Below are 21,064 nucleotides of genomic sequence, written 5' to 3' on the forward strand. Positions count from 1 at the left end.
GAAGCTTACCAAACACAAAATAGACTGGACCAAAAAAAATCCCCTCACCACATAATAATCAAAACAGCAAACATACAGAATAAAGAATGATTATTAAGAGCAGTGAAGGAAAAAGGCCAAGTAACATATAAAGACAAACCTATCAGAATTACACCTGAGTCCTCCATGGAAACTCTGAAAGCCAGAAGGTTCTGGATAGATGTTCTGCAAACACTAAGAGACAAGTTCAGGCTAATATACCCAGAAAAAGTCTCAATCACTATAGATAGAGAAAGCAAGATATTCCATAACAAAACCAGATTAATACACTACATATCCACAAATCCAGCCCTACAGAAGGAAAACTCTAACCCAAGGAAGTTAACTATACTCACAAAAACATAAGCAATAGATAATCTCACTTAATCAAAAGCCAGAAATAGGGGGAAACTCACACACAATGACACCACCAAAACTAATCCAAAATAAACAAGAATCAATGACCAGTGGTCATTAATACCCCCTCAATATCAATGGTCTTAACTCACCTATAAAAAGACACAGGCTAACAGAATGGATACGAAGACAGAATCCATCCTTCTGCTGCATACAAGAAACACACCTCCCCTTCAAAGACAGACATTACCTCAGAGTTAAGGATTGAGAAAAAATTTTCCAATCAAATGGACCTAAGAAGCAAGTGGGTGTAGTAATCCTAATATCTAATAAATTAGACTTCAAACTAAAATTAATCAAAAGAGATGAAGAAGGTCATTTCATATTCATCACAGGAAAAATCCATCAGGATGAAGTCTCAATTCTGACTACCTATGTCCAAATACAAAGGCACCCACATTCATAAAAGAAACATTACTAAAACTCAAATCACACATTAAAACCCACACACTTATAGTGGGAGACTTCAACACCCCACGCTTACCACTAGAAGGAACCACCAGACAGAAACTTAACAAAGAAACAAGGGACTAACAGAAGTTATGACCCAATTGGGTTTAACAGACATCTATAGAATATTCCATCCAAACACAAAAGAATATACCTTCTTCTCAGCACCACATGGAACCTTCTCTAAAATTGACCACATACTTGGCAATAAAGCAAACTGCAACAAATACAAAAAATTATAATAGCACCCTGTACCCTATCAGACCACCATGGCTTAAAATTAGAATTCAACAACAACACAAACTGCAGAAACCCCACAAACTCATGGAAATTGAACAATGCTCAATTGCATCACTCCTGGGTAAAGGAAGAAAGAAAGAAAGAAAGAAATCAAAGACTTCCTAGAATTAAACAAAAATGAAGACACAACATACCCAAACCTATGGGACACTCTGAAAGCAGTGCTAAGAGGAAAGTTCATAGCACTAAGTGCCCACATGAAGAAACTGGAGAGTAGCCACACTAGAGAATTCACAGAACATCTGAAAGCTCTAGAACAAAATGAAGCAAACTCACCTAGGAGGAGTAAATGCCAGGAAATAATCAAATTGAGAGCTGAAATCAATAAAGTAAAAACAAAGAAATCAATGAAACAAAGAGTTGGTTCTTTGGGAAAATCAACAAGATAGACAAACCTTTATCCAACCTAACCAAAAGACAGAGAGAGAACATGTAATTAACAAAATTAGAAATGAAAAGGGGACATAACAACAGACAACGGGGAAACCCAGAGAATCATTAGGTCATACTTTGAAAACCTGTACTCCACAAAATTGGGAATTTAAAGGAAATCGACAATTTTCTGGATAGATATCACTTACCGAAATTAAATCACAACAGAGAAACAATTAATATAGACCCCTAAAGAAGTAGAAATAGCCATCAAAAATCTCCCAACTAAAAAAAAAAGTGATAGTGGAGAGGCTGCCTTAAATGCCCTTTCCGGATAATGAGACTGATAACTACCTTGTATGCCATCTTAGAGCCTTCATCCAGTGGTTGATGGAAGCAGAGGCAGACACCTACAGCTAAACACTGAACTGAACTCCTGGAACCCAGTTGCAGAGTGGGAGGAGTGATGAGCAAAGGAGTCAAGACTGGTCTGGTGAAACCCACAGAGACAGCTGATCTGAACAAGGGGGAGCTCATGGACCCCAGACTGATGGCTGATTGGCCAGCATGGGACTGATCCAGACCCCCTGAATTTGGATGTCAGTGAGGAGACCTTGGCAATCTATGGGGCCTCAGGTAGTAGATCAGTATTTATCCCTGGCTTATGAATGGACTTTGGGAGCCCATTCCACATGGAGAGATGCTCTCTCAGCCTGTACACATTAGGGAGGGTCTAGGCCCTGCCCCGGATGATATGACAGACTTTGGAGATTCCCCCATGGAGGGCCTCACTCTCCCTGGGGAGTGGAGGGGGGGATGGAGTGGGGGCTGAGGGCCTGGGGGGGGGATGGGGAAGAAGGGGAAGGAGAGGGAGCTGGGATTGACATGTGAAGCATGCATGTTTCTAATTTAAATAAAAACATATATTGAAAAAATTTTTAAAGAAATTGTTTGACCAATGGCTCGGACTTCTTATTGACTAGCTTTCTCCTAATTATTAATCCGTTTCTATTCATCCAAATATCTCCACATGGTCTTATCCTAACAGAGAAGGGTTCGGACGTATTAGTCCTTCCTCGGGGATTGCATGGCATCTCCCTTGGCGGCTTCTTCCTGCATCCTTTCCCCAGAATTCTCCTCCTCTGGTATTCCTGCCTATATTTCCTGCCTGGCTACTGGACACCAGTGTTTTATTCATCAACCAATAAGAGAAACATATATACAGAAGGGCATCCCCCACCACACAGGAGAAGAAAAGCTGTGGATACCATCAAAATTAATTGAGATTTGATTCTAACAGGAGAAACCTCTTGGTAAGGAGAAATGATAGCTCATCCATTGAGGTAACAATCCTACAGTTTGTAAGGAAACCTCACAAGGATCGAGGCAGGGTTCTGTTCTTGTCCCTACAGGAAAATAAAAATACCCATCTTAAAGAAATAAAAAGACCTTGGACATCAAGACATCTAAGAAGAAGAGAAAGGTATGCAAAAAAAATTACTAACCGAAGGGAAATCTCACTTACGGCACCAATATTCTCCACAGGACAAAATCTCACTACCTTAACATCTACATCTCTTTACTTCTCAGAAAAGTTGTCGTCCTGACTCAATTAAAAATCAAAGCTTACTTGGAGTTGGAACATTGCTCTCACCTTCTCTAAATCCAAGCATTATCTTAGAAGAAAATTTCTGCCTAACATCAGAAGAGCCACCTGGTGTGGGATGGAAGAAATTCAAAAATCTAGGGACTATTTTTGCCAAAACTCTATTATCTCCCCCAAATTCTATTTCACCCCATACTAATTTTTGTACCTCTTTTGTATCTTTTTTGGATAAAAATCTATCTTAAAAGTTAAACTTTCCATTTGATATTAATAAGTTTAAGTTTTCCACAGTGAGCAATAAATTTTCCTAACAGCAATCTCTGAAGTCTTCAGAAGAAACATGGGGTACCACAGCAACAATTCTGCCTGGCTCAAAATGATGCCATTGAGTCAAAATACACCACTCAAGGATTGGCTTTGGATACCAACTGCTCGCGAAAATTCCAAATTGGCTGGTTGAGATGGTGCTCCTTCTTACAACACTCTAGACAAAACTTGAGATTAGAATTTCGGATAAGCCTTACCCACTAATCAGAGACAGGCTACAAATGTTATACATGGTGCTCCCAAGACTGGACCATTGCTTCAGTTTTTTTCAGGATCACATAGAGATATCCTCTCCCCCAAGACAGATGGAAGTAATTCTAGGAAATGATGCCCCCTCTATAAATACATGGAATGGATGGATTTTGGTTTTTCTCAGGGTTGGTTATAAGTTAGTGTTGGGTTGTGGGTATAATAATAATAATTAGAGAACAAAACTAGCATGGATGGCATCTTGAGAAGCTATGCCATTTCTTCCTCCACATCAGTTCTGAGAGTCACTATGTGCCTGGGGTCCCTAGCCACCATCGCCTTGTGTTTCTTTGGGGTCAGACTTCTGTTTGTAGTTGGAACCTCATTCCTCCCAGGCAGCTGCGTGTCCAGTCCTCTCTTTAGACTCCCATGAAATTCTAAAGATAAAATTTTCTGAGGAGAGTTTCTGGCTGAGGAACCTGAGGAGGAAACCTGAGCTCAGAGCAGGATTTCCTTGTAAATGTATCCTGAGTTCAAGCACAGTTGGCACCAGCGCCTGACTGTGTTCACAAGGCCCTGGGTTCGCAGCACTGGAGTGCAAGGTGCAGAGACACAGGTGAGCCTGGGACTTACTGTAGTGAGCGTGAGTGAGGAAACAAACATGTATTCCCACATGAGTAGAAGAAAAAACATCATACTTGAACGAAGGTGGGTTACAGTAGTGTTTTCTTGGCAGCAAGTATGGGACGGCCAAAGGCCATTATGTATCAGATGACCAAAGAGGTGACAGAGCAGAGAGGCAGCAATAAATATCAACACAGGCAGTGGACAGAGAACAAGGTGCGGACTCCCTGCTAGAAGCCTGCGCTCTGCTGTGTCTCCTGAGTCCTCAGTGCCTGCTCCATCCTCTGTGAAGGGAGGCCAGGCTCACTTTGGCACAGACTGTTTGTGCCCGTCCTTTTCAAAGCCATGTGGCTCTACCTGGTGGCTCTAGTGGGCCTGTGGACCCTCCTGCGCTTGTTCAGGGAGAGACAGGTGGTGAGCCATCTCCAAGACAAATATGTCTTCATCACGGGCTGTGACTCCGGCTTTGGGAACCTGCTGGCCAGACAGCTGGACAGGAGAGGCATGAGGGTGCTGGCTGCATGTCTGACGGAGAAGGGAGCCGAGGAGCTGAAGAGCAAGACGTCAGCCAGGCTGGGGACAGTGATCCTTGATGTCACCAAGACAGAGAGTGTTGTGGCAGCCACTCAGTGGGTGAAGGAACGAGTTGGGAACAGAGGTACCACTGAGACGCCCGTCTGTGTCTGTTGGTTTGCCTGCCTGTGTGAAGGGAATGCCTGTGTAGCCCTGAGGAGATTTCTGACACGGGTGCGGGTGGAATTGAAGTGGCTGCAGACTCTTCCCTCTCCAGCATGACAGTCCTTCCTCCTCCTCCTACATTGAGTCCCTCAAGCTCTCTTCTTGGTCAGCTGGTGCCCTGTGCAATTTCATGTCCACAATCCTGTGTGTCCTCTTCTGTCTCTGTATGCAGAAAGACTGGACTGTTGGCTGCCGAGTGCCAGGTTAGAGCCTGATGAGGAAGGAGGGCCGGGGCCCTGGCTTGGTGTGAAGCTGGCTGGTCATGTGCCAGATGCATCTCTCTCAGTGCTGGGACCTGGTGTCACCTTCCACCTGGAATCCTTTATGGGGACCAAGGTCATTGTCATGCTTAAGTGCAACATCCAACACTGGAGGAATGCCTTAGGAAAGTCAAAACCAGGAAGGTCTCTCTCTCTCTCTCCTCCCTCTCTCTCTCTCTCTCTCTCTCTCTCTCTCTCTCTCTCTCTCTCACCCACACCCACCCACCCACACACACACACACAAAGTAAACACACCTGCGTCTATTTTTCTTCTGTCTCACTTTCTCCCCCCCCCCCCACTATGTGTTAGTATGAAAATATTAAGTTATTTTTAAAAATCGAAAACATGGTGATTGTTCTAGATACTAGAGCATGCCAATCCATAATTAACACAGCATTCACTAGCTAATGGATGAAAACTAGCAGCCGTTTGACTTGCATAGGTTAATATATGTTCATTATTTCAATTTAAAAAGGTGAGCAATTTTACCCCTTGAACATTTATTCAAATAATAATATTCAATGAAATAAAAGAAATTGACCCTTAACCATGTCCCACCATTTATACCATACCTTGGGATTAGATATTGGAATTGTTTCATTTGACTGTGTCCATTTGACTTGTGTATTTGCTTTTTGTTGTTCTTTTGTTTTGTTTTTTGCTTTGAGACAGGGTTTCCCTGTAGCTTTGAACCCTCGTCCTGGAACTCGCAGTGATCATCCTTTGGCTTGGGTTGAGCCAGGGTGTTGATATGGAGCAGGCCATGATCTGATGCCCTCTTCCTCAGCCTCCTCTGTGCCTGGATTGCAGTCATGTGCCACCATGCTCAGATCCTTGCTTGTATTTGTTGCCAGGTTGATCACGTTTTCTCTTTCTTCAACAACCTCCAGATTTTCCCATGTCCCTACCCACCAAAGTTCATATTCTTTTTATCGCTCTCTCTCTCTACAACAAAAAGCAAGAACAAAATGAAAATCAACACAAATAAATGGAAAAGCCGATCAAAACATTATGACTCCCCCCCTTAAAAAATTAATCTTTGGAGTTCGTGTTATGTTAACTGACTAACCCCTGTGCATGGGACTCCAATGACAATACGTGCAGAACATGTTATTGCCTTTGGCAATAGGTATCAGTTACAGAGAGCTGCTTGGTTAGAGGCTGGACCTTGTGCCCTCTTCCCTTTCGGTGCTGGGTCACTTCTGGAACCTGTGCAGGTTTTCGGGATGATGCCACAACCTGTGTGAGTTCACGGGAGCATCAGTCCTGTTGTATCTGGAAAACAGCTGATTGGAGTCATCTGTTACCTCTGGCTCCTTTAATCTTCACACAGCCTCATCTTCATAGATCTCTGAGCCTTGAGCAGAGGGCTTTGAAGAAGATTCCCTTTTTGGGACTGAGTGTTCCAAAGTCTCCCACTCTCTGCACATTGTCCAGATGTGGGTCTCTGTGTTAATTTTCCTCTATTGCAAGACAAATGTTTTCTGATGAGGATGGTGCAAGGCACTGGTCTATGTGTATAATATGTACTTGCTGCCATTTTACTGAATATTCCTTTAGCAGAATATATAGTAGGCTCATGAACTACCGATTAGTCTTAGATTTTTTTTACTACTGTAGTTGAGTCAGGTATGAATTCTATCTTATAAAGCAAGCCTTAACTCTAATTTTAAAAAGTGCTTATATAGTTCCATGTCATTTGTGCCTGTATTGCACCAGTATGCCTTACAGGCAAACCAGTATTGTAGGTCACAGGCTTGTAGCAAGGTAATGCTGGTGGTTACCTTTCTCCTCTGGTAATGTGTAGGGTGTCTTCTGGAACACAGAATACTAATCAGTAAGGGTGAAGTTTTGGTTGGGCATGTACTCAACTTCTCCAGCTTGATGACATAAGTATCATCTTCAGAAAAATGGCCTAACTATGAGCTGTGGAGAACACTGAGAAGTCTTGGCAATGGCTATGACGGGCTAGCTTACAGTTTCATAGGTGTAGTCCATTATCACCATGGCAGGAACCAGGCACAAATCATAGTGCAGGAAAAGGAGCTGGGAGTTCTACATCCAGGTCAGTTCAACATGCATTCTTCCAGACCGAGTGAGACTTGTCAGACCCGAAGCCCACCCTCAGTGACACACTTCCTCCAACAAGGTCAGACCCACTCCAACAAGGTCACACTGACTAATTCCTCAAGGTAGTGCTGTTCCGCAATGTCAAACCTTTCTAACATGTTAGCCCAAGGGTCAGATTCCTATTGAAACCACCACCAAAAGGTAAAGAAAAAAAAAACATGTTCGAGAATAGAATAATCTGTAAAACATAATCATAGTTTCATGGTATTCAGATAAATAGAGGAACACCATGATGTCTACATCCCTTCTTAAAACTAGCAAGTGATAAGTGACTGGTTCCTACTTCCTAGGCAGGGAGCTGGGCATGAAGATTAAAGAAGGAAGACATCCATGCTGTGAGACTAGAGCCTGTGGGGTGGGTTTCACCAACCCTGATTAAACCAGGCTGTTCTTCATGGCATCCTACTCTCCGGTGAACACACGTCTAAGCAGTCTTACCTTGTTGAATATGCATTTAATCCACAACCATACCTGAGTTATGTGACGCTCTCTTCTTTCCACTGTCCCCAGGACTCTGGGGCCTGGTCAACAATGCTGGCATCTCCATTCCCTCGGCTCCCAATGAGTGGCTGAACAAGCAGGACTTTGCAAAAGTCCTGGATGTGAACCTGTTGGGCATGATCGAGGTGACTCTGAACATGCTGCCCTCAGTGAGGAAGGCAAGAGGCCGTGTGGTCAACGTCTCCAGCATCATGGGTCGAGTCTCTTTCTTTGGTGGTGGTTACTGCATCTCCAAGTATGGTGTAGAGGCTTTCTCAGACTCCCTCAGGTATTGGACAGGGATGTGGTGGACCTGAGGGAAGCTTTGTCAGGGGTTTTATTTAATCAAGGCCTTTAGGATCCTATTGTGAAGAGGACACTCTCTGCTTTGGTGCTCTCTCACCTTCTCCCTGAATCATTCATTGGGAAGGGCATATCCATGTCTCTAGTAGAGGGCAGGAACAACATCTGAGTTCAGTTCAACTTGTCCTGTCATGGTGGAGGGAGGACATGGGGAACATTACTGAGGTAGAATTGGTCCTGTGAGTATTTTGGTCAAGAATCCAGAACCCTGAGCTGTATGGTGCTAATCATGTTTTTCAGTTGGCATGAACATGTCAATCAAATATACAGGTAAGTGTCAGGCCCCTGTAGAGTCCACAGTCAACACATCCCAGCATTAGAGAGAGGGTTTGAATTTGACCTGAAGACAATGGCAGCACAGAGAGATGTAGATCTAGGGGACACAAGAGAAGTGTGGCCTTACCCTGCAGTGGCCATAGCCTAGTCAGTTGTGACAGCCACGCTTGTCACCTGTTTGTCAGTGTCCTGTAGCAGGACTGGGCTGCTGCAGAGAAAAGGTTAAACATGGAAAGCTGGGACCTGTTTGTGTAGGGTGGATGCTCCTTGGGGGACAGGCCAGGCCAGATATGGAAGAGGAGGATCACCAGGTGGGCTGAGGCAGACTTGTGGAGAGCCTGAGGGCGCTGGGTAGTCTGTATTTCATGCTGTTGCCAACTAAACCCTTGAGAGACGTTGACAGAGGGGAGCCATTTGAGGTGGGTCCATCCCCGGCTGCAGGCACCTGGAAGTCTGTGAACGGGAGGGAGTGGCAGGCAGGGTCTCGCTCTCTGAGACAGCTGCAGGGACAAAGTGGGGCACGTCCTCAGAGCTTCCTGGGACACACGTGGGGTAGACTGAGATTGGGAGTGATAAGGAGGTGACTTGAGCAAGCATGGTAATGATCCTCTGCGTCTGCAGTGTGTGGAGAGAGGTCTGACAGGGTGTCACAGAACAGAAAGCCTCGCTTCAGACCAGTGAGCTCCATCCACCAGATACTTAGTGTGACATCTAAAAGCACACAGGCTTCTTCCCCATCTGCTGCACAATCCAGATCCAAAGCTCGTGCCCTCTCCTCACCACAGGCTCATGTTGGCGTGTGACTCTACTCTCACTGAGAGTTTTCTCACAGGAAGTCCTCTGAATTCCTTGACGTGTCTGTCTGTCTTGCAGGAGGGAGCTCTCCTATTTTGGGGTAAAGGTGGCTATTATTGAGCCTGGTTACTTCAAGACTAGTATAAGCAGTGGTGACATTCATTTGCCAAGTGCCAAGATGCTGTGGGACCAGGCCAGCTCAGAGGTCAGAGAGATGTATGGCGAGAAGTACCTGACATCTTGTAAGTGAGCTGCAAGGATCAAAACCAAGCCTAGTCCTGAATCCTTAGTTTCCATTCCTGTTGCCAGTACTAACGCCATTATCTTTCCAATCAAGGAAAGCACATTTAGACCCATGTGGTGGGGAGGGTGGGTATGGGGTCTGAGAGAGTTCTTGACATTCAGAACATGGTGCTCTCTTCCATCTGAACCTCTCATCATCATGAAGCTGAGGGAAGTCACTGAGGGGAGCCGGGGTTAGACAGAACCTCCCATGAGCTAAGACACAGGTGGTGAGGTGCCTGGTTCTTCGTGAAGCTGGGTTGTGGTCCCTCCTCAGGACCTGGGATAGGCTATGCTTGGGCGTGGCTTCTAACGTGGGAGGCATGGGATCTAGAAAGGTTCCTCCATGTTGGTCTAGAGCAGGAGTGGTGGAGGTAAACACCACCTGAAGTGTTTCTCATTCTGCATAGATCTGACATTTCTAAAGTCACTGGACCAAAAGTGCAGTGAGGACCTCTCCTTGGTGACAGACTGCATGGAGCACGCGCTGACTTCCTGTCACCCTCGCACTCGATACTCAGCTGGCTGGGATGCCAAGCTCTTGTACCTCCCCATGAGCTACCTGCCCACCTTCCTGACAGACGCCATCTTCTACTGGATGTCCGTGAAGCCCGCCAAAGCTCTGTGAAGCCTCTGCCTGTGTCTGTAGTTGGGGCACATGAGTGAAGTGTCAGGTCACGGGTCCTCAGGAGAAGGAGGGCTCCTGGGTGCAGTCAACCTTGTCATTGGAGGCACAGCCATAGGTGCCTGATTTTCTGCCCTGGGTGTGAAGGTAGAGGACACAGAGTGACAGGAGGAACTGCTGTGTCTCAACAATGATTCCCAACGTGGGTGAAAATAGAAAGTGATCTTCCACACCTCAGGGTCACCACTGCCTCCTTTTATTTCAAAGATTTGACTTTTAGTTATCTGTCTGCATGTGTGTCTGCATTCTATGTGTGTTGGAGTAGAGTCCAGATCATTGCAGCCCCTGCAAGTGGAGTCGTAGGACTTGTGAGTTACCTAACCACAGGGTTGGGAATAAAATTTGGGTCCCCTGATAAAGAAGCCAGGGCTCTCACCAGCTGTCCCTATGGCTAGCCTCTTGTTTATATTTTAGTTACTCATTTAGTCAGTCTCAGACAGAGCATCCCTATGTCACACAGGCGCATCGCGACGTGAGTCCCTAGTTTCACCACAGCACACCATCTGGCTTAGGTCTGAAACCCAAAGGGAATCTGAGGTTCATTGAGGGAATGAAGAAGGACAGGCTCACAGACACGTGTACAGAAACGCCGGCATCCGGTGGCTTGCGTGTGCTCTGATGGAGCCTCAGCTGCTTCCACGGCAACCTGTGCCCTCGGCACGTTATTATGGACAGCATGGAGGAGGGGTTGGCTGTTCTCTGGAGGAGGTCTGAAGGCAGCACCTCAGGCTAGAACCCCCAGGAAGCTGCAGTTGCTAGCTTTCTCAAGACTACTGCATCATCCATAAACACCCAAACTTGGACCAGAGGATGAAGACTTGGCCAATTCTGGGCCTGACCCTTGTAAGGGAAGACTTAGCCAAGGATCCTTGGGTCTGAGGCCTGGGCCCCTGTCATGGCGGTGCCCATGTCAGTAGCACACATTCACATGGCTTCCTCCTCCTGTGTCGGGCTTCCGTGTCTCCATCGCTTGGATTACACGTGCCTGCCGCCATGCCATGCAGTTATTTCCTATGTGATGGATACTTACAAACACTCAATTTACACATGATAATAGACTAGCATGCAGTATTCCAAGAAATTCACCAGAAAACTCACAGTGAGTGTTGGCTTCAGTCTCAGAACAGTGAAGGAACAGGATGACCAAGATGGAAAGGAGCCAAGAGTCTGCAAGTGCCCCTGTGTTGTTCATTCAGGTCGGCCCATGTTCTCTTGGAAAGTTGAGCAAGACCAGTGTAGAAACCCCAAACTCAGGTCTCCAACCCTAGATCCTCAGCCATTAGAACCTAACACTCCTTAATTTCTGGGACCCCAGGTTAGACGAAGCAGGGCCTGCATGAGGGCAGGACTGGAACAGGCTTGCACAGTGGGCCTGTTTCCCACAGTTACCTCTGTGATTCCACGCTCCATCCCTCCCTCCTGCATGAAGAAGAAAGAGTGTGGTGGGCGGGGCTGCCCTGACCTTCACTGGAGAGGTGCTTCCCTCCTGGCTGAGCTGGACTGCTCTGGAGTCTTGGTCCCAGTAGGTGGCTCTGCTCAGACTCTGCCTCAGCACCACAGCCCAGACATCAGAACAGCTGGAGGGTTTAGACACACACAAATTCAGGCCTGCAATGGGACCAGGTGCTACCCCAGCCCCAGGACAGCGAAGAGGACTAGCTGGACGCTACCGGGTGGCTTGTGCAGTAATCTTAGTGGAGGGATGGAGGCGGAGGGAAGCTCCACGGGACAGGCAGGTGTCTCTGAGGATTTCTCTTCAGCCCTGAGGCTCCACGTGAGTGAGCTGCACCCAGACTCATATTCCCACTGACTTCTGAAAATTCCCGGGGCTGGTCTAGATCCTGCTGTGTGACTAGAAGCCCTTGACTGCTCTGATCAAACTCCACAAACACGATAACTTTCAAAAGAAAGCTTTAATTGGGTTTGGCTCCAACGGGTCCGTGATGGTGGGGCAAAGGCCTAGAGGCAGGTGCTGGAGTCAGCCAAGTAGCTCACATGTCAAGGGAGCAGGGAGCAGGGTTACCTAGTGGAGGGAATCTTGTGTCCCCTCAAAGCCGGCCCCCAGCAACTCACCTCCTCCAACAAGACCACTCCTCCCAATCCTTCCGGAACATTCTAAACACCTGTGCTTATGGGGGAAGCCCTGCAAGATCAGGAGCAGGGGGAGGCGGGGTGGGGCAGGGGCAGGTGCGGAGGACGGGCAGGAGCGGGGCAGCTACCCACCCACCTTGAAGGAAGAGTGGCCCAGCTCCAGGTCACAGCTCACTCCCTGCTGGAGAGCAGAGCTCAGGCCTTATGATGGAGCGGTGGTCTGTCTGTCTCACCGTTCTCAGACGCGCACTTGAGCTGGTGTACAAACCTACCTGCCTTTATGGCATGACTTTCCCCTTAGAGAGCTGATGGCTGAAGGCGGCGGCTCGGAGACTTGAAACTTTGGCTTTTCTCTCTCCCAGCTCTTCTAGCTCCCTGCCCTTCTTCATTCATCTTGAGACACGGCATCTGTACTTCACTGTGGAGTCCTCAACAGACAGTTTCGTGGGGTTCAGATTCTAGCCCTGTGTCAGGACCCTTGGGGGAAACACACACGTGACACAGGCTGAGCAGCACCTATTGGATCTGTACTCTTAGGGGTCTCTGGGCTTGGATAAGTTCCGGGGAAGCCTGTTGGCTTTGTGGTCCTTGTTCCCCTGAGGTGCCACTGCTTTTAGACCCTTGGTGACTGAGGAGTCTTGATTCTGTGTATATGACAATACAGAGGAAGCTACAAAAATGGAGACCAGTGGGCAAAATTATGCGCTCCCACATAGCTTTCAAGAACTATGGAGTCTTAGAGAATGGGGAGCAGACATGAGGTGCTGTGAGACCTAACAAAGAAAAGCAGATAGATGGAGTTTATATAGCGTATACACTGCATTGGAGGACTTCTTGGGTAGAAATCTGATCTTTGAGAATGACAAGACTATCTGATTCATGTAAATTGAGTTAAAAATTGGTGTAAATCATGGGTAAGGAGGTATGTAACTGTGTTCTTGCTGGAAAGTTCCTGGTATATTTTAGACTGATTCAGCAATTCAGTCAAGCATGTTCCAGGAACCAGATGCAAAGCTCCAAGTATCTCTAGGAATTTAGTGTGACTATGTTTCCTGGGAAATTATGCAAGAAATCCTGGCTTAGGTTACTCTGGGGGCATTCATGGTGGTTACAACGCAAAATTGCTACCCTTGTGTCCAGTTGAATCTGTAGAGCCAAGAGAAGGATGTCTGTCCTCAATAGCCTTCTGTTGCTGTGCATCAGCAGAAGCATCATGGGGAGAAAAGGGTTTATCCCACCCTATCATTGACGGGCTTCATGAAGAGCAGTCGGGGCAGGGGCTCAAAGCAGGAGCCTGGAGTCGCGAACTGAAGCAGAAAGCATGGGGTAATGCTGCTTCCTGGTGTGCTCTGCTTGGCTAACTCAGCCCACATTTTATACTGCCCAGGACCACCTGTCTAGGGCTGACCACACCCATAGGGGAGTAGACCTTCCTTCATCAATTAACAGTCAAGGAAATGCCACCCCAGACTTGCCTATGGGCAATCTGATGGAAGCATTTTCTCAGGTTAGGTTCTTCCCATTTGATTCTGGCTTGTATCAGTTGACAAAAAAACTAATAATCAAGAAAGGAACAACAACAAAACTAGCATGGATGGCATCTTGAGAAGCTATGCCATTTCTTCCTCCACATCAGTTCCTGAGAGTCACTATGTGCCTGGGGTCCCCAGCCACCGTCGCCTTGTGTTCCTTTGGGGTCAGACTTCTGTTTGTAGATGGAACCTCAATCCTCCCAGGCAGCTGCTCACCCTGTCTTGTCTCTAGCTACCCTGAAATTCTAGAGACAAGGAGAGCTACTGTTTTCTGAGGAGAGTTTCTGGCTGAGGAACCTGAGGAGGAAACCTGAGCTCAGAGCAGGATTTCCTTGTAAATGTGTCCTGAGCCCAAGCACAGTTGGCACCAGCGCCTGACTGTGTTCACAAGGCCCTGGGTTCGCAGCACTGGAGTGCAAGGTGCAGAGACACAGGTGAGCCTGGGACTTACTGTAGTGAGCGTGAGTGAGGAAACAAGCATGTATTCCCACATGAGTAGAAGAAAAAACATCATAAGAGAACAGAAGTGTGTTGCTTAACAGTGTGTATTCTTTGGCAGCAAAAAATGGCATTAGATATCAGGACACCAAAAGCGGTCCAAAGAGCAGAGGTCAGGCACAAATTAAATGTTCCAGAAATACCGTGGCCAGAGAGGAACATGTGGATTGCATGACAGAAGTCCACAGTCCTCCGTGCCTACTTCTTCCTTTGTGAGTTGATGTCAAGCTCATTTTGACTTAAGATTATCTTGCTCTTGGCTTGTCTTCTGAAAGCCATGTGGCTCTACTTGGTGGCTCTAGTGGGCCTGTGGACCCTCCTGCGCTTGTTCAGGGAGAGACAGGTGGTGAGCCATCTCCAAGACAAGTATGTCTTCATCACGGGCTGTGACTCCGGCTTTGGGAACCTGCTGGCCAGACAGCTGGACAGGAGAGGCATGAGGGTGCTGGCTGCATGTCTGACGGAGAAGGGAGCCGAGGAGCTGAAGAGCAAGACGTCAGCCAGGCTGGGGACAGTGATCCTTGATGTCACCAAGACAGAGAGTGTTGTGGCAGCCACTCAGTGGGTAAAGGAACGAGTTGGGAACAGAGGTACCACTGAGACGCCCGTCTGTGTCTATTGGTCTGACTCCCCATTGGAAAGGGTCTCCCCTCACACTCCCTGGCAAGATCCCTGAAGGGGTTTGGGGCACTTGAAGTAACAGCAGCCTCCTGCCCTCCCCTGACATCATCTGAGTGCTTTCTCTCTCTCCAGCCCCTACCTGCTGTCTCCCAATTCTCCAGTCTCAGTAAGAAGATGAGGAGTCGCCTTCCCGTGTTCCTGTCTTTGCTGTCATCTCCTCTGTGCAGAAAACCTAGAGTGCTGGGTGCTGGTGCCACCTTAGAGCAGGGCCCCTTTCTGGAGTCGGGGGTGGGACTTGTCCCTGGGCTCTGTGTGCAGGGAGGGTCCCTGGGGCCACGCTGGAGTGGATCTCCTGTGTCAGCTCTGAACTTGCTCTTACCTGTCACCTGCCGTCCTCTATGGAGGGAGACAAGATGGTCTGTGAGGAGAGCAGGCCAGGGCAAGGTTAAGGTCTGACTTGGCAAACTACATACTAAGAAGTAGGCTTGCTTTTGTTGTTGTTTTGTTTTTGAGACAGGGTTTCTCTGTGTATCGCTATAGAGTGGAACTCACTCTATAGGTCAGGCTGGCCTCATACTCACAGAGATCTCCCTGCCTGTGTCTCTCAAGTCCTGGGATTAAAGGTGTGTGCCACTGCTCCTGGCCACTCTTCTTTTACTATACTAATACGAAGAAAAGGAGAGTGGTTTTAAGAGTAAATTGAGAATAGAATTATTGTTCAAAACACTGGGGAATAAAAGTCAAAATAAAAATAACCAATGTTCTCATTCCCCTCACATAAATCCTGGAAACATTTTTACCTATGCAGGATTAAAATATGTGAATTCTTTTCATAAAAAATGATTAATTTAGCTACCTCAAGAACATTCCTTCAAATAATGGTGTTCAGTGACTTAGAACCAACCTTTAACAAATCTCTCAGAATTTAAATGTATCTTGGGGCTGAATACTGGAGTCTATGGAACATGCTTCTTTGTTTTCTTTTCTTATCATTATTACTATTATTATACTTTATTAAAGGGTCTTGCTTGCACATGCCATCATGCCCAGCTTGTTTCTCACATTTTTTACCATAAGCACTATCTTGACAAAATCATTTATTTCAATTATCAGCAGGCATGAACAGGTTGAGACCCTAGAAATAAAAGACCTCGATTAAACAATATTCATCTCCAGAAAGCAAGGCATTGTTTTGAACTGAAGGGGCATCTGACTTATTGAGCCTGATTTTAAGAAAAAAGTGACATGCTTTCCTCAGATCAGTTAGTCCCCAGTTGTCCACGCACGGAGCTTAGCAATGTCAGTGTGCTGTCTCGTTGCGTTGCTGATGGTAGAGCTTGCAGAGAGGGTTACCTGGAGATCCATCACCCAGGGCCTGAGAAGGATGAGTGAGGGTGACCTGCGTGCCAGTGTGAAGAGAGGACGCCATTTTCTGGGGCAGAAGGGGGAGCCCACGTTCTGTTGTTTGCAGCAAGGTCCACCTCTCTTTCACACTGGCATGGTGTCGCAAGCATCCCAGGAAAGTTGCTCAATATGTTTTCAAGACTTTTTATTTATTCTTTGATCATTTCATGCATCGATGCTATGCAATTTGTATTATATCCTCCTAACTCCTCCCTCTCCTCTCTAGTTCGTCCTTACCCTTCTTCCATACCCTCCTCCTCAACCTCACATTTCTTTTAAAGTAGGACACACCAGGTTTTATTAGTCACTTGCCCTCTCTTCCCTTTTCATTTTTGTCTTCTCCTCTGCTCCCTCACCTGCAAGATATTATTAATCTGTAAGATGCAAACATAGTTTCCATGTGTCCAGATTAAGGGAGCATTGTATGTCTTCAACATCTGTTCTTATTATCAGCAAAGGTGAAGAGGCAAGTTGCTGCCTCTCAGGTAATGAGCTAGACTATCAGGAATCAAAAGAAGATGAAGAAGAAGACGGTATCCATGCTGTGAGCATGCCTTCCGGGATGGGTATCCCCAGCCCACATACACCATGCCGTTACTTGTATTCTACCCTCCATCCAATGCCTGTCCACATGGCCTTACCCAGTGTAATGTGAATTTATTCATAACTAGACCTGTGTAACGTGATTCTTTCTTCTTCCCAGGACTCTGGGGCCTGGTCAACAATGCTGGCATCGCAGCCTTTTCTGTCAATGAGTGGTTGAACAAACAAGATTTTGCAAAAGTCCTGGATGTGAACCTGTTGGGCATGATCGATGTGACTCTGAACATGCTGCCCTCAGTGAGGAAGGCAAGGGGCCGTGTGGTCAACGTCTCCAGCGTCATGGGTCGACTGTGTTGCTTCGGTGGTGGCTATAGCATCTCCAAGTATGGTGTAGAGGCCTTCTCAGACTCCCTCAGGTAATGGAGTTATAGGGTCCTGTTGGGAACCTTCGTCAGAGTGTTATATTTGATCACAACTTTTGAAGAAATTTTTCTTTCTTGTTTGGAGGATGCTCTTACCCTCTCCATACCCCTGGTAGATGACCAAGGCCTAGGTTTACTTATCCGTGTCCTGCCCTGGAGGCCTGCCCTGTGCACAGAAGGAAGTGTCCAAGGTGGCACTGAACGTGGCCAAGAGTACAGATGCTCACCCTCTTGGATGCTCAGGTTGGGACTGTCCTGGAGGTGGCTGAATATCATGTTCAACTCAACTTGTGTTTATCAAGCTCTTGTCAAAGTCCACAATTCTCATAGTCTAGCATGATGATGCTAAGCAAACAACCCAACAGCAACAAAAACCCTAGAAACTGAGAGAGCAAAAGAAGAGAGAGAGAGAGAGAGAGAGAGAGAGAGAGAGAGAGAGAGAGAGCATGCCCAAGAATGACAGATTTTTAGCAGTAGCAACCGTGTTAATCATCGGGTTTGTGCAGGGCCTGCAGCATGGGTCTCAGGTGAGGGCTGAACATGGCAACAGGACAGCCTGGTTACATGGGCTTCCTGGGTAAGAAAATGTTGACAACCCAGGCCCTGTGTGACTGCTGACAGATGCCTTTAGTGCTGCCTCGTCCTGGAGCAAAGGGTGTGTCAGTCCTGGCAGTAGTGGGGCTGGGCAGACTGTCCCGGGTTGCTTTTGGAGCGTCTCAAGGTTCTATACAGATATATATATATGTATGTATATATATAGAGAGATATAGATACAGATGATACAGATGACACAGATACAGATGCAGATACAGATGACACAGATGCAGATGCAGATACAGATGCAGATACAGATGGCACAGATGCAGATGCAGATGCAGATACAGATACAGATGCAGATGCAGATACAGATACAGATGCAGATGCAGATACAGATGTAGATACAGATGACACAGATACAGATACAGATGCAGATGCAGATACAGATGTACATACAGATGACACAGATACAGATACAGATGACACAGATACAGATGACACAGATGCAGATACAGATGCAGATGCAGATACAGATGACACAGATGCAGATACAGATACAGATGCAGATACAGATACAGATGCAGATGCAGATACAGATATAGGTACAGATGACACAGATACAGATACAGATGCAGATGCAGATACAGATACAGATGCAGATACAGATGGCACAGATACAGATACAGATGACACAGATACAGATGACACAGATGCAGATACAGATGCAGATGCAGATACAGATGACACAGATGCAGATACAGATACAGATACAGATGCAGATACAGATACAGATGCAGATGCAGATACAGATATAGGTATAGATGACACAGATACAGATGCAGATACAGATGCAGATACAGATGCAGATGCAGATGCAGATGCAGATACAGATGCAGATGCAGATACAGATACAGATGCAGATACACCATGAGGTGGCATGGTCAGCCATCTGAAGCTGTTGCATCACTGCAGCAAATTGGGTTAGGTTTCCTGTTAGATGCAGGGGAAAAAGATCTCAAGTTGGAGTCCTACAGCTGCTTATACAGATTAGCTCCCTGAAGACATCTGAAGGAGCCAGGCAGGAACTGGCCTAGATTTCCTGAGCCAGTAGAAGGTGAATGCAGGACCCAGGAGTGAGGGGGAGCTGATGTAGGCAAGCCTGGTGAGCCATTGTGTGTACCCTATATGGACAGAAGTCCTACTTGGTTGGCATCATAGGACAGACATATCTAGATTTAGAGCAGTGAGCTGCACACACAAAATATTTGGAGAGATGATGAGAAGCACAGAGACAATGTCCTTGCCATAAGTTTCATCACCATCTGCTGGCCATGCCAGACCCAAAACTTCTGACATTTTCTCATCACAGGCTCTTGTTGGTATGTTGTATTGTCAAATGTATGATTTTCCTCAAAAGATCTCTGGATTCTTTGACCTTTGCCCGCTGCTATCTTACAGGAGGGAGCTCTCCTATTTTGGGGTAAAGGTGGCTATTATCGAGCCTGGAGGCTTCAAGACTGCTATGACCAAGAGTGACAGGCTATTGCCAAGTATCAAGATGCTGTGGAACCAGGCCAGCTCAGAGGTCAAAGAGATCTATGGCGAGAAGTTTTTCTTATCCTGTGAGTGACCCATAGACACCAAAGCTAAACCTTGTCCTAAGTCTCAAGTCTCTGCACTTTCTGCTACTGGCACAAGGCCTGACCAGAGCTACCTTTTCTCACAGTGGAGATGTTTAGTTCCAATTCTTGGGAGCCTATGGGACTCTGGCTGCTAGAACTTGGGGCACTATTTTATCTGAACCCTTCATTATCTCACAGAAGAAAGTGAAGCAGGGATGGGAGGCAGCATCAGGACCACCGCTCTCCATAACCTTAGGTTTGTTTCTAGTGTTGGGAGAGACCTTCCATCTATTCAGCCAGAAAATTCTCTGAACAGGGACACAGGTGGCTGAGTGTGCATGGTTCCTGAGGACCTGGGAAATGCTAGGGTTACGCATGGGCTTCTGATTGTGGGAGGCAATGGGTTCTAGAGAAACTTTCTTTGGTTGGTCACAGAGCAGCGGTGGTGGGATGTGGAGTCTCCCAGAATAATTTCTCATTCTCTCCAGTGCTAGAAACAGTGAACTCAATGGTAGAATCAGGCTCAGACGACCTCACTTTGGTGACAGACTGCATGGAGCACGCGCTGACTTCCTGTCACCCTCGCACTCGATACTCAGCTGGCTGGGATGCCAAGCTCTTGTACCTCCCCATGAGCTACCTGCCCACCTTCCTGACAGACGCCGTCTTCTACTGGATGTCTGGGAAGCCTGCCCAGGCCCTATGAAATCTGCACTTGTGTGCAAAATTGGGAGAGTAATGTGGGTGGAGGGAACAAATGGCACTGAGATACTTTGTTCACCGTATTCATTAAAATGATTCTGCTTTCACACTGCTCAAGATCAGTGAAGTTCAGAGGAAAGGGCCAAAGAATTCTGCCAAGGATGAGGGATACAAAGGTGATAGCAGTAACTTGTTAAGTTGGGCAACTTCCCCAGGCTCTTAGCATCATGGCCTACTGTGAGAATCCATAATGGGGGGAAGCTGTGAACACCTAGGACATGCTTTGCCTCCAGCCCCTTTCTTCAGGATGTGCACGGGCCTGAATACTCACACCATCATGTAACATGGAGAGAGTCTACTTCTCAATCCCCTTTGTCCAAGGTATCAAGTTGGAGGGCCATCACCAGTACTCAATGTCCTAACACCGCATCAGCAACCTGCAGTTGGGAGACAGTAGCACTGGTGGCGTGGAATCCAGCCAAGACAGAGAAACCAAATGTTGATTTGTCTTGAAATCATGGCTTTCTTTGGATTCGTTTCATTGTAGAATAAATGCCACAAAGATTGCTTGTGTCCTGTGTCTTGAGCTAGAGGAGCAATGAGGTGTGGGCATTGGGTGACAGAGTTGAGGGAGAGGGTACCATACTGACTATGACCGCTGCACTTGCTGAGCTCTTCGTACAATGGAGGAAAGCGACCATTGCTCCCCTTTCAAGCAACCTGATTCACAGGATAAGACAAAAGAATGGGCATCAAGCAGATGACTAAAAGTATTAGTA

General features: G+C 46.7%; 2 protein-coding genes across 2 annotated transcripts; both read left to right on the forward strand.

The window, feature by feature from the left end:
- Positions 1 to 4,436: 4,436 nt before the first annotated feature.
- On the forward strand, positions 4,437 to 10,485 carry LOC121143251 (retinol dehydrogenase 16-like). The gene is made up of 4 exons (XM_040754723.1): positions 4,437 to 4,961; positions 7,943 to 8,201; positions 9,425 to 9,588; positions 10,039 to 10,485. Exons 1-4 carry the CDS (start codon positions 4,649 to 4,651, stop codon positions 10,254 to 10,256), a joined length of 954 nt encoding a protein of 317 aa, XP_040610657.1. The 5' UTR covers positions 4,437 to 4,648; the 3' UTR covers positions 10,257 to 10,485.
- A 3,926-nt stretch (positions 10,486 to 14,411) lies between these two features.
- On the forward strand, positions 14,412 to 20,851 carry LOC101830355 (retinol dehydrogenase 7). The gene is made up of 4 exons (XM_040754724.1): positions 14,412 to 15,024; positions 17,163 to 17,418; positions 19,420 to 19,583; positions 20,072 to 20,851. Exons 1-4 carry the CDS (start codon positions 14,712 to 14,714, stop codon positions 20,287 to 20,289), a joined length of 951 nt encoding a protein of 316 aa, XP_040610658.1. The 5' UTR covers positions 14,412 to 14,711; the 3' UTR covers positions 20,290 to 20,851.
- The last annotated feature ends 213 nt before the right edge of the window (positions 20,852 to 21,064 follow it).

Source organism: Mesocricetus auratus, unplaced genomic scaffold, assembly GCF_017639785.1.
Source record: "Mesocricetus auratus isolate SY011 unplaced genomic scaffold, BCM_Maur_2.0 Super-Scaffold_100011, whole genome shotgun sequence".
Taxonomy (NCBI): Eukaryota; Metazoa; Chordata; class Mammalia; order Rodentia; family Cricetidae; genus Mesocricetus; species Mesocricetus auratus.